The sequence below is a fragment of the Rutilus rutilus genome (genome assembly GCF_951802725.1).
Source record: "Rutilus rutilus genome assembly, chromosome: 10".
Lineage (NCBI taxonomy): Eukaryota > Metazoa > Chordata > Actinopteri > Cypriniformes > Leuciscidae > Rutilus > Rutilus rutilus.
This window is the reverse complement of record NC_140215.1, coordinates 15,821,450-15,835,764: the sequence shown is the minus strand read 5'-3', so window position 1 is coordinate 15,835,764 and position 14,315 is coordinate 15,821,450. Positions and strand designations below refer to the sequence as shown.

General features: G+C 38.1%; 2 protein-coding genes across 5 annotated transcripts in view; one reads left to right on the top strand and one right to left on the bottom strand.

The window, feature by feature from the left end:
• The window catches only part of rnf17 (ring finger protein 17), a 36,359-nt gene extending 34,451 nt beyond the window's left edge, over window positions 1-1,908 (top strand). For both annotated transcript variants that reach the window (XM_084422155.1, XM_084422156.1), the window contains exons 33-37: window positions 162-285; window positions 507-645; window positions 935-1,121; window positions 1,458-1,555; window positions 1,631-1,908. In XM_084422155.1, coding sequence (XP_084278281.1) covers window positions 162-285; window positions 507-645; window positions 935-1,121; window positions 1,458-1,553 — 546 coding nt within the window. In that variant the 3' untranslated portion in view covers window positions 1,554-1,555; window positions 1,631-1,908. The remainder of the gene's footprint in view (window positions 1-161; window positions 286-506; window positions 646-934; window positions 1,122-1,457; window positions 1,556-1,630) is intronic.
• A 2,334-nt stretch (window positions 1,909-4,242) lies between these two features.
• cpap (centrosome assembly and centriole elongation protein) lies at window positions 4,243-13,869 on the bottom strand. 3 transcript variants are annotated; one of them, XM_084421196.1, is made up of 15 exons: window positions 13,745-13,869; window positions 12,318-12,707; window positions 11,894-12,008; window positions 10,326-10,473; window positions 10,147-10,228; window positions 8,527-9,844; window positions 7,911-8,034; window positions 7,581-7,746; window positions 7,215-7,469; window positions 6,944-7,019; window positions 5,740-5,921; window positions 5,408-5,548; window positions 5,117-5,201; window positions 4,906-5,026; window positions 4,243-4,810 (listed from the first exon to the last, which is right to left on the bottom strand). In XM_084421196.1, the coding sequence occupies exons 2-15, from the start codon at window positions 12,681-12,683 to the stop codon at window positions 4,618-4,620; spliced, it is 3,372 nt and encodes a 1,123-aa protein (XP_084277322.1). In that variant the 5' UTR covers window positions 12,684-12,707; window positions 13,745-13,869; the 3' UTR covers window positions 4,243-4,617. The 3 variants fall into 3 exon arrangements, with proteins under 3 accessions (XP_084277322.1, XP_084277324.1, XP_084277323.1); XM_084421198.1 differs by having other exon boundaries at window positions 6,944-7,008; window positions 7,216-7,469; XM_084421197.1 differs by lacking the exon at window positions 13,745-13,869 and adding an exon at window positions 12,942-13,026.
• Between the last annotated feature and the right edge of the window lie 446 nt (window positions 13,870-14,315).

Below are 14,315 nucleotides of genomic sequence, written 5' to 3'. Positions count from 1 at the left end.
TCACCCTCACATGAAATTCCAGATCGAATAGATTCCTATTGAGCTGCAGTACAGCTGTAAATATCACTGCTCACTTACTGTACATTGCTTCCATTGAATCTTTTTTTTTTTTTTTTTTTTTTTTTTTTTTTGCTTCCATTGAATCTGATGTGTGCTTGCAGGTGTTCCTGTGTGTGTTGGAAAAGACTCTGAGAAAACTGGAGCAGGGAGAGAGTTTGGAGGAAGCTCTCGAGCGTGTGAATGAGAGTGTTGGAAACCTGAGCCTGCTGACAGACTTCCCCATTGGTGCTTATGTTTGATCACATTGAAATGAACCATAACCAATTGACAAAGACCTCAGTGGCACTGTGTGCGTTTGCACACATGCCTTTTGTATACGTTTATTTAAGAAACTAAAATCTGAGACCATACGTTTTTCATTCCTCGCCGAGGCCCGTTAGAATAGGCTCCAGCAGAAAACAAGCGATTTGTTGAATGGATGTTTTTCATTGTGTGTTTGTGTGCAGAGTGTCCCTGTCTTGCCGAATACAGTGACGGTAAATATTATCGTGCGAAGCTACTGGGCTTTTCTGAAGTCACTCCCTCTCTCAAGCTCCTTGTGAGACATGTGGATTTTGGCTCGGATGACATTTTACCAGTAAACAAGTAAGACTGTAGATTATACAACTATTAGCATTGCAAGACTTTGTGCAGGCCTTTTTTGTAATTGCATTAAGGCCTCGGCCTTGTTTAAATTCTTTTATAGGTTTTCACTCTTAAAAATGTCATTTTAGCTATTTTTATTTTTGTCTTGTTAAATCGTCAGCTTGAGGCCCCCCTAAAGGGTCCTAGCCCCCGATTGAGAACCACTGCATTAAAATAACTAATTTATTACAACGCTATTTAAAATCAAATAACATATCAAAAAACATATGCATGTGTGTTGTCACTGCAGATTGCGGCAACTCCCTGCATCCCTCCATCATTATCCCTGTGCAGCTGTTCACGTCAAGTTAGCAGGCTTCAAACCAGCAAACGTGAGCTTGGAGATGGAGCGGATACCTTATCGGCCTGAGTGGACTATGAAAGCCATGCTGGAGATGATCGACCTGTTGAACGGAGAGCTCACTGCGGTGGTCACTGTACGCCTTATTCATAGTTGCAGAAATGGGTCCCCTTTTACACCTGGCATAACATGCATTTTTGGTGACTGGATCATGATCTGATCGCTCTTGACCACGTTTAAATGTTGGAGTTCACATTCAATGGAGGTGTAAATGAAAAGCTAAAGTTGAATTTAACTTGAGACATTTTAATGCAAACTGTATTCTCATACTAATCAGAGACAACCAAAGGTGTAAAAGGGAACAGAATTTTCATATAACATTAAGGCTGTTTAAACCTGGTATTAAGATGCGTTTTGGTCAATTGGAAAGCAGTTGCATGAATGTGTAAATCTATCCAAATGTGCAATTCAGGCAATGGAACCACAGCTGACAGTGTTGCTGTATAATGCGGATGGAACACTAGTCCACACACGTCTGGTGGAGAAAGGCCTTGCTGATTATGATTAAAGGTAAGTGTGAGATTAAATAAATCAAAAAAAAACAAAACATTTGTCTAAACTGTATCTGTCATGTTTTATTTTCAGTTTCTGTAGGTTGTGGCAGTGACGCTGAGGATCGTCAGCATTCATAGCTTTTGAAGGCAAAACTTTGTTGGTGTTGTAGTTAATTTTATGTTTAAGCATTAGGGGTTTATGCTACTTTATTTGTGCAGTTGTTAATATATTTGGCCAGTTCTATGTTTGTACAGCTGTGCCTAATTTTATGTTAAATATTTGTATTCAAATTTAAGGCTGCTTCAAAGTAGCAGAAAGATTTTGTTGATGTTTAAGATAGCAGAGCTGAATAAAAACTCTTGACTTTTGCCGGCTCACAAGTGTTTGTACTAAATCATAACTGACAATTTTTTGCTAATTTTGTAAATCCTTGCACATCATTTGTGGTCAACAAATGACAAAATTGATCTGTTGATACACTTCTATCTTAAGACCACTACCAGAAGCATCCTGAAGAAATTTTCACTTTGTTATCTTAAATCATTGTCCTTTAAAGGTACACTGTAACTTTTTCTTAAAAATTAACAAGACTTGAAATGAATACATCAATCCTTCGAAAATGTGTTTTTGTCTTACCCTGATTCATCCCTAGCGGGATGGTTTTTGTGGGAAATTGTTTACATAAGACTCTTGTCTGTGAGTGTCTCGTCATATCTGTAAATGGAGAAAAGTTGCTCCGGCTACGTTGATGCATGTATGGTGTGGGAGTAGACTAGTTTAGTTGTGACAATGACCGAGAAAGGTTGACATGGAGCAGCTAAATCGCAAGCCTCCTAGGAGTCAACCATTTAAAAAAAAATGGTAACAGAGAAGAGTCGGCTTGCAAAAAGAACATGACAGAGCTCTTAATAAAATTGAAAAAATGGCTTTGGTTTGGGAAATTTTGAAAAGGGGAGTGCCGTTTTTATCACTCAACAGGGGAGTAAGGTATTTTATTGAACAGATAAATTGTCATATCGTTAGCCTCATAGCATAAAAGTCATTTTTTTAATTAATTTTTAGGCAATTATGCTATGAGGCTAACGATATGTAGCTTTCTAACACCATACTGTCTATTAATGGGTATTACTCTGTGTTCTGCTAGTCGGCTTGAGATCCTTTCCTTGAGATCTAAACTGGTTATATCTCTTAAGCCTATTAATGAATGTTTTATGAGCAGTAGGACAATCATATTCACGCAGAGCCAAAGCACAACCGAAACAATGTTCTTCCGCAAAATGCATGTTTTTTGTTTTTTAATCGCTAGAGGGCCACAAGTTACATAGTGACCCTTAAATTGTCTTAAAAAAGGTTATGAACCAAATAAATGTCCATATTCTTTCTGAGGATTTGCATAGAATGATGCTAGTCTAGTAAAAGGTACCAGTACAGTTAAACTAATTTCTTTATCCTCTTGGTCATAAGGAATTATTTAAAACTCTGATTTATCATAGAATCATCTCATTCTAATTTACAGCTGTGGCCAAAAGTATTAGCAGTGATGATTTGTTTCGCAAAGTTTCTGCTTCAGTTAATGTGTTGATTCCCATTGTTTCTGGGTTTTTGTGCAGAGTGATCAGATGCATTTTAAAGAATGGCAAAAGAAAACAAAAAAAAAAAACTTTTTTTTATTTTTACTTCGACTAATACCCAATTTCCTTGGGCATGACACAAAAATGACCAGCTAACATTTCACTAATAATGTTATCAGCACCATGGGAAAGTGTGAACAAGTACTAGTCGGGTGAAATCATCATTCTGATTGGATCATAAGAGCAGACTAATTGCTGTAAAAGGAGGGAAGTGCTTCCAGTCATTGTGTTTTTGTATTAGTAATGGTTACCTCCAAAGAAAGACATGCAGCCATCATCACTTTGCCTCAAAATGGCCTTGCGCACGCACCTGAAAGAACCTTTTACTAGATCATCAAGACCTTCAAGGAGAGAAGTTCAACTGCAGTAAAGAAGGCTTCAGGACATCCCAGGAGTGTCCGTAAGGAAAAGTCATCTACAGAAGCATGTCACCACCAGTGCAGAACTTGCTTATTATTGGCAGTAGGTGGGTGTGAGTGCAACTGCACGCACAATGAGGCTAAGTCTTTTAGACATGGCCTGTTGTAAAGAAGCTTCTCTCCAAGAAAAAATATCAATGACGGACTGAAGTTCTGCAGGAAATACAAGGATTAGATGGCACGTACAAATGTATTTTTACTGAAGCAGCCCTCTTTCAACTGTTTGGGACATCTGGAAAATTGTCCTGAGAAGGTAAAAGCTACCATGATTCCTGTGTCATGCCAACAGTGAAGCATCCTGAGACCATCCATGTGTGGTGTCCAAGGGAATGGGCTCTCACAATTCTGCCCTAAACACTGCCATGAATAAAGGATGGTATCAATTTGGTGATGATCTGTGCATTTTCCAGCATGATGGAGCACTGCCACAAGGCAAGTGGATAATGAAAGTGGCTCTAAGATCATTACATTGAAATTTCAACTCCTAAAATCCAAACTCTAAATCTTAATCCCATAGAAAACCTGTGGTCAATCAACAAAAATGGGTAGCCTTCAGTCAGGATTTGGCCCAGAAGCTGATATCCAGCATGTAAGCGTGAATTGCAGAGTGAGGTTATGAAGAAGAAAAAGGATCAACACTGTAAATGTTTTTGCCAATTAAAGCCTTTAAACTGAAAGCAGAAAACTTTGCAAAACAAAATGTATGTCACTGCCACTGTCACTTTAGGCCAAGGCTGTAGTGACCTATTCTATTGATACCAACATTGACCAGGCAATTTATCGTCATTTATTACAAATCACTGAATGGCATCAAGCCTTTTTGGCCTTTTGGCATCATGGCCTATTTTATTTTCCAAAAAAGTATCATTTAGAACTATACATTTCACACACAAAACTAAACAACATAAAAAGATTTATTTTTTACAGAAATAAATACTTGACACATTTACAAAATGCACACATTCTTTCACTTAAATTCATTCAAGGCCATGTTTTCCTTCCTTAAAACAAGAGTATTGTGGATCATTCATGTCTTAGTGTCCATAATGACATTACCCTGTGCATCTTTTAACCGCACACGTCCTGTTGGGTATTGTGTCTCCTGCCGTCCATCTGAGTAAACGGTTTTAACCGTACCATCTGGATATTCCCGTCTTTTAAAATCTAAGGTGTGGATCTCCCGCTGGCCAGTGTTAAACTGGATCACCTTACTACCATCCCTGAAAGAAAGCAGAATAAAAATGCTCTGACTTCAATATGCCATGTGTCTCTTTATTATAACACACTGAGGTGGAGGGCCATGAGTTGTACTCACGGATTCAGCTGTATTATTGTTCCATCTGACAGTACACTTTCCTCTCTTCCATCAGGGTGAAGAGTCTTGACCGTCTGATCAGGGAAAGTGATTTCCTTACGACCATCTGGAAAGTGTTTCTCTAAAATAGGCATGGGGGGAAGATTTAAAATGTAGTCTGGACATAATCCTGGACCTCTAAATATTAATTTTGAAAGAAATTCAGGCCCACCTGTTTGATTGTTAGGAAACTGAAGCACTTCCATCCCATCAGGGTAGGTGATGTGTGTGGTCTGAGCTTCGGCGTAGTAATAAATCTGAAAGAGAATGGCATTACTAATTGAAACACTTTGCTGATTTTAAATTCACTTAGTTTTAATTAACTGTCAAAACACCATTACAACAAAAAACAGCATTTAATTGGATGGAAGAACATGTTTTCACACATAAATTATTGATCATTACATGGTGTAAACTTCCTAATAAGAGATGGAAACAACACTCTTCAGAGTCCATGCCTCACCACTCTTTGATCGGGCATTGTATGTTTTACATCCCCATTGAAAAACATGACTTTGACAGTCTGTCCATCGGCAGAGAGCTCTTTCCTTGTGCCATTTGGAAAAACAACAAGTCGACCTCCATCAGGAAGAACCTTCTCAATCTGAAACATACATCAATATGAGTTAGACCCTGAATTCCATTAGAAACTGGGCATTTTGATAACTTCAGTAATGTGACCGTCATTTCTACACTTCCCTTATGGAAGGGTGTGGTTCAGTTTTGTTTGAAATAGCATTCCCTCACTGTCAGCACTATCTGAGCTTTGAATTGGAGCTAAACAAGACATATTACCTTGTTGTCAGACTGCGTGATCTCTTCCTGTTCCTCCTCGGACTGTCCGATGACAGCTGTGTTAATCAGTGGAGCATCATGGTTCCTCTGAGTCATAACCAGTCCATCTGTACACTGAGTTCCCACTGGACTGCGCTCCCTTTTGAAGCTGATAGCCTCTTTCATTTGTTCAGGGAAAAAAGCTGTGGCAAAATGTGATTGATTATTTGTGAGTCATGCTATAATGTAATCACACTAGGCAGGGTTGGGAATCAAAAATCGATTCCAATTCTAGAATCGGATACTTGTTATAAAATTTTAATTTAGATTCCTCTTATCGATTCCTTTGTGTGCATTTTAATATGACTTTAAACCATTCAAGCGCAAGAATTCTCGCATGGTGTTTTCTGTGCTACACACACATCCAAAACATGTGCAAAGCTGTTTAATAGTGCGCGATACTGAACTGAGTCCTTTTCTACGTCTTTTTGAACGGACAAATACACAAAAATATGTCGAAATATTCACAAACACAGTGGGTTATGTCTTAAGTGAATGCAAACAGCTGACAAAGAAAACGCATGTGTAACTATATTGGATCCGTGTAGCTCTTAAAGTGACAGCAGCCTAAAATTTCTGCTGCCGTCTCTATAATAACATTGATCAAACAACAAAATTGACTCACTGTTGACTGAATAACTTTTGTAACAATATTTGTAATGTACATTTTATTTATAAAGTCCAGTATTATTTTACATTTGATTAGTTTCTGTACCTAAATACCTGAAAATCTTAAAACACGGTTTATTTCAATCGTATTGAAGATAACGACTGGAATACAGTTCAGTTGTATTTATTTGTGCGATTGCTAATTTGTTTATTTGTCTTTTTTATTGTTTATTTGTCTTTAATAATGCTCGAAATTTATATTAGTTAGGCTAGTTGTTTTTGCTATGGTATTTTTAAACCATAGTCAAAAGTTCCTTCTGTAAGTGTTCTTTAGCCTGTTGATTTTTGTTCATGGTATTCGGCTGCAATGAAATGTTTTGTAATAAGACTTGAATGATATCTACTTTAAAAAAAAATAATAATAATAATTTCAGGAATCGATAAGAATTGGAATCGATAAGCAAAATCGGATTCATTAAAATTAAAAAGATACCCAACCCTAAAGCACACTAAAAAGCACTAATATGCACTAGTGATGTTGATAAATAATACCTACCCGAGTCTGTGAGAGGAATCTGTGTCTCTGGACTTCCCTTTCTGCTGCTGTTGCTTTTTGCACTCAGGGAGGAACTCTAGACACACAAAAACAAACATACTAGTAAGAGTGTGAAAACTTACACAAATGATCATGTTTATAGGTATATTTAAGTTATTTAAATAAGCAATCCTCTGGGAATTATTGTTTAGAATTATGCATGTAAGAGAAAAGCGTTGAATCTACCCGTCTATGAAGGGAAGGACCTTCAGACCTGCCAATCCACACTTACCCTAGAATCTGTACTTTTGGATCCAGTACTAGCTCTATTGCTAGACGCAGAGAGCCCTCCTTTTTCCTTCGCTTTCTCAGCACTCTTCCACACACTGAGACGCAGTTTCTCCAGTGTCCGCACTTGGTCTCTGAGGGACGCGTTCTCTGCACTCAAAGCATCTACCTGCTGCCGAAGACGGCTCTGTGTGTTGCTCCAACGAGCCTCTCGTTTGCGCAGATCCTCTTGCAGCACGTTTAATTGCTGCTTTAGAGCCTGATACAGACACGAACCATTAAATTTAAAACACATCAAACAATTCATTATAATAACAAATAGTGTAGTGTCCTAATGATACTTTTTCAATAGACGATAATTAAACCGGACCTGGATCTCATCTCGTTCTTGTTTGTCAGGTCTTGCTCTCACAGTTGCTGCATGCTTTTCAAAAAGCTTCTTTTCACGCTGCAGTTTCTTATTTTCCTCCCTTTTAAACTCCTCCCACTTTGCAATTTCCTCAATCCTCTTCTTTTCAAATTCAGCCCTATCTTTCCTGTATTGGAAAGTTATTTAAGTTTTCAGTTATATTTGTTTTAGGCATGACAAATAACTGTATATTCATGTTGCCAAGGCATTTGCAATTTAGCTATGAACAATATTGAAATATATATCAAATTACACATTTAGTATTTAAAGAAGAAAGGTAAAGGGCCATACTTGAGATTATCTCTTGTTTCCTGGTTCTCCTGCTTTAGTTTGACCAGTGACACATTCTCAGATTTGAACCTTTCAATCTCTGTTTCCAGCTCCACCAAACGCTCACGAAGAAGTCTCGATTGAGCTAAAAAAAAATTGTTTCAGGATTTAGTAGGATCATGCGAGTACTGTATGTAACCACTGCATTACATAGTATGTGCACATTCAGAAAAGAAGTTGAGATGTTTTTCCTGAAATGTAATCATGCATGTATCCTACAGTTTAAAACCTTGGGGTTAGTAAGATTTTTAGTAAATAAATTAATACTTTTATTCAGAAAGGATGCATTATATTGATCAAACTTGTCCAAATTGAATCAAACTGTTTTCAACATTGATAATAAGAAATGTTTCTTGAGCACCATATCAGCATGTTAGAATAATTGCTGGAGGATCATGTGACACTGAAGACATCCATTTTGTTTTAGTTTTACACAGCACTGATTATGATCATTTCTTCATTAGGAAGCAGGTCTGAAGATCTTGCAATGATAATGATTTAAAATATAAAAACATTTCAGTAAGCAAATAAGCACATTCAGTAGCTGTATGCAGACCGTCAAAACTTCTACCGTTACCTGTTCCTTCTTCACTGGGCATGGTCTGTGGTTCCTGCACAGTTACTGGAGGAGAAGGTTTATCCTTTAGCACTGGAAACAGCTTTGATACCAACTGGCATGTTGATGGAGCTTCTTTGTGATTTCCAACTGCATGTGGACTACCACCTACTGGTTTTACCCCCTTGGAGAAGGCAACCTTCCTTTTCAGCGCCCTCTCTGTTAAGGATTCCTCTGCAGGACAGCAGGACTCATCCTCAGGTTCATTCCAGGTATCATCGTCATCAAACTCTAACTGGGCCCTTGATTCTACAAGAGTAGAGTCTCCATTGTTACTTAAATTCCTTTCATCTCCCTCTGGACTACTGGCTCCGTCCCTGTCTTGATAGTAGCTTTTATCATAAGGCAGAGTGGTGGGCACTTGAAAGCAGTGGCTTATGGGTGGATTGGACATGTTGGGAAGGGGTTGCAAATCTGAGTTACTGCGCAATTTGTTGTCATCCAACTTTTCATCGGTTTCCTTTTCAGAGATCCCTCTCATTAGTTCGTTCGGCCTTGTGCCAATGACGTCTCTCTGTATCGCTGTGTTTATAGGAGGCACTGGTACACTATGACCCAACGTGGGACCAGGAGCAACTGTGGGCCCTTGTGCAGATTGATAGGTTGATTTGATGGGTGTGGAGGAGAGACGTCTACGATCTTTGTGAAGAAGGGTGCTGATGAAGGACGAGTTGCTGGAAAAGGATATTTCATCTGCTGCTCTTTCTAGCAACTCAAACTCTCCGAGTTCAGCACATTCAAGCTGGTGATCTTGTTCCCAGCGCTCCCTCCGCTCCGTAAACCACACCTCAAATGAGTTTTCTGCAACACAGGCATTATCCTCCACACGATTACATGCTCTCGCTTTATTGTCGTCTGTTGTAGTGCCACTGTTGATCTTCTGCTTGGATAAGGGATAAGGTTTTCGCTGGAAAAGAGCTGAGATGGAGCCCATATTCTGACCCTGGTGTGCAACAAGAACATGAGGTTGAACTGTCATCTTGGTGACTGGTGCTGTAGTTTTATTCTGAGGAACATTTTCTTTGTTGAGCACAGCAGTCTTGCGTTGGATCACATGGTGTGCCGATTTTGAGCCTTCGGTTTTGTTTACTATGGACTTCTTCTTGGATTTCATGTCTGGGCCTTGGGAAACTTTTGGATTTGGGCACATGGAGGGATTGGGGTTAGGTGGACTGTTTCTGTGTGATTGTACAGCGGCTTTTCCCCCAGTAAACCTGGCCAGACCTTCTCCTCGTTTAAGAAAGGGTCTCTTTACCTTCATACTTTCAGCTGGAGCATTCTACATAAGTGAATATGAAAAAATACGAGAAGATGAGACATGGATATGAAGATGGATAAGGGCAATCCACATTACATAAGAAAAAAATGCTACAGATATGCTTTGTACTGCACAGATGATACTGATCTACTGAAAAACTGCTTATAAAGATATTGAGAAAAACATTGTATTTATTACTGATTCCAAACATCATTGACATCATCTCCTCAGTCTTCAGCTGCACACATCATTCTCAACATGAACATTAATTTGTATGTCGTCTAAGGTTTGTACATTAAGTAACCTCATGTTCTGTAACTGACCTTGCCCTTCAGTTTCTGGTCTTCCATCTTGAGCTGCTCTTCCAGTATTTCCTCAAATGTTCTCAAACCTAATTTGATAGGTCTAAAACAAATACACACATAACACGTTAACCAGACTGACACAATACATTTGTCCATTATCAAAGCAATGTATTCCATCTTGCAGTTTTGAAGTTTACCTGTCCCGTGGCTCTGAGTTACACTCTTTTCTATATAGAGTTTGATCTTCTATCGTTGACTGAAAGGATTCTTCAGAATCAGGATCATTGTCATTATGTCCAGTGTTCAACTCCACCACACTTTGTTCCTGGTTCAACATAATGGTCTCTAGAGCAGCATATGGAGAAAGTTAGTCAAAGCTCATCCTGTCTAGATGGTTATCGACCATATAAAGTGAAGTTTAGACCAAACAGTGTTATGTATATTCAAAGTGTAATGCAATGCCTTAACAGCTTGGAGAGTAGGGCTGGGCGATATATCGATATAAAAAATATATCGATATATTTTGAAATGCGATATGGAATTAGACCATATCGCATATATCGATATAGTTCAAATTTTCAAATAGTCCGCCCCTCCTTCCACTCTGCGCGCGTGTTTAGAGCATGTTATGTTATGAGAGGCGAATCATGACTACTTCAGAAAACCCAGCACAATAGGAACTAACAGGCAGTGACATAAGTGTACGCTGAAATAAAGTTTTTCACCTCAGAAACACGGACTTTCTTGTCCTGTCAGCCGTTATACTGTGCTCGGAGCGCACACTCTTCAATTGCACGCGCAAATGCGGCGGCGCGCGCGCTGTGTATCGCTTCACTGTAGGCTATATAAAGTAGTGCAAAAGAAACTATACGAGCATGCAACGCCGTTACGTTGTAAATTACACGAAATAAAAGTAATGCAGGTATGATTTTCATTCTATTCACCTGAGCAGTTTCCATGTTTCATTAACAGTTATTGTTAATATTGTGTATTCACCATGGTAACTGTCGTTTACTTTATTTTTCTTTGTGTTATTTTTTATATTTTTAAATGACTGTAGTGGCTCATACCACATTGTATAAACAAAAACTAGTTTGGGTCTGCTATTTAATAGCTTTAGCATAGGCCTACTGTTTATTTATTAGTAGCCTACTAGTCTTTACTAGTCATATTTTTACAATTTATGTTAAGTAAAGGGGGACAGTACTTGTGTGTGTGTGTGTGTGTGTGTGTGTGTGTGTGTGTGTGTTAACAAATTTTGTGTAAACGTGTTATAATTTGCCTATATATATGTAGGCTATATATAAGTAAATTATAACATGTTTACACAAATTTTTTTATATATAGCCTATTCAATGTAAACTTTGATAATCATAATTAATAAATCACAATTACAATTCCAAGGGAATAATTGGCAATTATGATTTTTGTCATAATCGGTGCAGCCCTAAGGTAAAGAAACCTGTTTATAATTTATTAATTTGATTTTGCAACTGTTCACTGAAATAGCTGGTTTCAATAAAACTACTTGTGACGTCATGTTTGGCTTTGACTTTGACTGAACATTTGCTCTCACATTGCAGAAAAAATATCGGGATATATATCGTATATCGATATTCAGCCTAAATATATCGGGATATGACTTTTGGTCCATATCGCCCAGCCCTATTGGAGAGCTCAATTTTGTTGTTCAACCAAGGTTAAATGTACTAAATAAGAGCTCTTAGCATACAGGCGAATGACACATGCACCATAAATCATGTACCTGCAGTATTCTGTGGTTTTCCCAGAAGTCTTTGTGGTTCATGCTGTAATCTAAACAGCTGTTCCTGCTGATGGGATTTTAGCTGCTCCTGCATGCGATGTTGCATTTGCTTCAGCTGAATAAATAAACAAGCCATTAAATAATTTACTAAACTAAACCTGAAACATTCAAAACACTGTTGCTTTAAATGCTTTGACTAAGCAACACACTCTAAATAAGAAATCTAAATTATTAGACTTGTAAATTATTTCACATAATTGTAAAAAAAAAAGTAAAAAACCATCAAGCAATTCTAACAGATCATCCCTTTATCTTGACATATGGGATGAAATTAACTAATTCAAAATACCCAAGAAGAAAAGCAGACAAATTTATTAAAGCAAGATCTCTGCAAAATTCACATTAACTGTGGACCTTAACTCACCTGTTCAAGCTTAGCTATTAATGGGAGATCCCGTGTATTTCTTAAAACATCTTGCATACTTTGCATCTCACTGTTTAAAGATGCATCAAACAACTCAGTTTCCCCGAGTGTCTTGCCACTTCCACCTGGACTGCACACATCCACGCTGGCACAGCTGCTGCGTCGGGAGATAGGCAGCGGGGCAAACTGGCAGATAAAGGAGTCATCTGGATCCTGAACCACCAGACTGCCGCTACTCCGGACTGACCCAGAACCGGCTTCTCCTGGGGAACCTTTTAATATCACCCCAGCACGGGAGCTATCCGGGATCCACTGAGAGAGGAAGTGAAACTGCCCTTGCTGGAGTCCAGCTGGAGATGGTAACATGATGATGTTGGTCTGATTCAAACCCTAAAAAGGTGGGTTCACAAATTCATATTTAAACTGTTGGTCATGTTAACTCCACTGAGTGCAATTATTCAGACAGAGAGATAAGAAGATGAGAGAGTAGAGTACTTTATTTCTATGGCCTGGTTTCACATACAGGCCTTAGATTAAGTTAGGATTAAGCCTTTAGTTCAATCAGGACATTTAAGTAGAAAATAATTCCTGGTGTGCATCTTGTGACGAAACAATGGCACTTACATATTTTAAGATGTCAGTGCAAGTTGCTTTCAGTTAAAACAGCTCAAACGTGCATTTTAGTCTGGGACTAACGTTAGGCTTAAGCCTTGTCTGTCAAACCGGGGGTATTTGTAGTGGGGTAAGCTGTGCCACCTTTTGCTTAAGTTGTGGTCTAAAGAAAGACAAATGGAAAATACAATTTAATAATGCATAGTCCAATTCCATAGCGTTATTTTGCTGCACACTTTTCACATTTTCATAAACCAGCCTGGAAATAGGATATTTTGACTAGGATCATTGAACGTTTTCGAAGAGTATTTATAACAGTAGTGCTAATCTTATTTCCTGCAACTGAATGGAAAGCTCATCACTATCAGTTGAGTAAATGGCTCACTTCAACCCACATTTACGTTTTTGGGGGGAGAAATGCTTTTACTACTTTAACTACTGGGCATGACCAATTGTTAGAGATGAAAATTAAAATCCATACCATCTCACTTTTATCCAATTCTGTAATAACATAAGCTCTCTATTTCACACACAGATAAACAACACACTCAATCAAACAATGTCTGTCTGTCAGTGCCTCTGAAGCTGCAATTGACATAAATGGAAAATAACGAATTGAAATAAACTGCCAGTGACGACCAAAATCATGTCTAGGTAAGCAGCGCATTTAAGTTTTAACACTGGTTGTGTTCGGCAATTATAAAACAGTATTTTAAGACACCGAAAGCTTGTAAGCATTTTCTAATATAAATCCAGTTTTCGATACAATATCACTTTTAAAAATCGTTAAAGAGCTGTGAATGAATATGTCATACCTTGGTCTGGGGGTTGCCAAGGCGGGTATTTAAAGATTTCAGCAGTTGACGTCTGAACTTTGGTGAGTTTCGAACGATACCGCCATAACAAAGCAAAGCCCGCGAGACAGACGAATGAAAACGAAAGCACCGGTGCATGATGGGAGCTGCAGTTTTCTTATGCTCCTCCCCTCCGTCGTGTATTTCCGCCACGGAATAAGAAGAAGAATAAAATAAAAAAGGTAATTGCGACTTTTTGTCCCACAATTCCACCTTTAATTTATAACTATCCCTTAGAATTGCACATTTATCTCGCAATTCGTATTTAATAAATCTGAGTCAATTCTCTGGTTTAGGCTTGTAACTTTTTTTTTGCCTCGAATCGCGAGATATTACAAGGGAAAAAGTCAAATTGAATTTTTTTTATTTCGTTGAGGAAACAATTCCATACTGTTATTATTCATGAGCATTGAGCAAAATAACCAAGCAAATTATAATTATTATTATAGATAATTATTTTTCATTAAGTAAAACTATTAGCCTACAAGAAGAAGATGAAAGTTCATGAGCTATACCTTCAATATCCGATACA

Bases quoted from the DNA above. Each gene is read 5' to 3' on its own strand.
- cpap (XM_084421196.1), bottom strand. From the start codon at position 12,683: ATGTTACCATCTCCAGCTGGACTCCAGCAAGGGCAGTTTCACTTCCTC. The intron at 7,747-7,910 runs GTATGGCCCTTT...TTTCCAATACAG, and splicing joins GAAACAAGAGATAATCTCAA to GAAAGATAGGGCTGAATTTG. The intron at 4,811-4,905 runs GTGAGTACAACT...GCTTTCTTTCAG, and splicing joins ACAATAATACAGCTGAATCC to GGATGGTAGTAAGGTGATCC.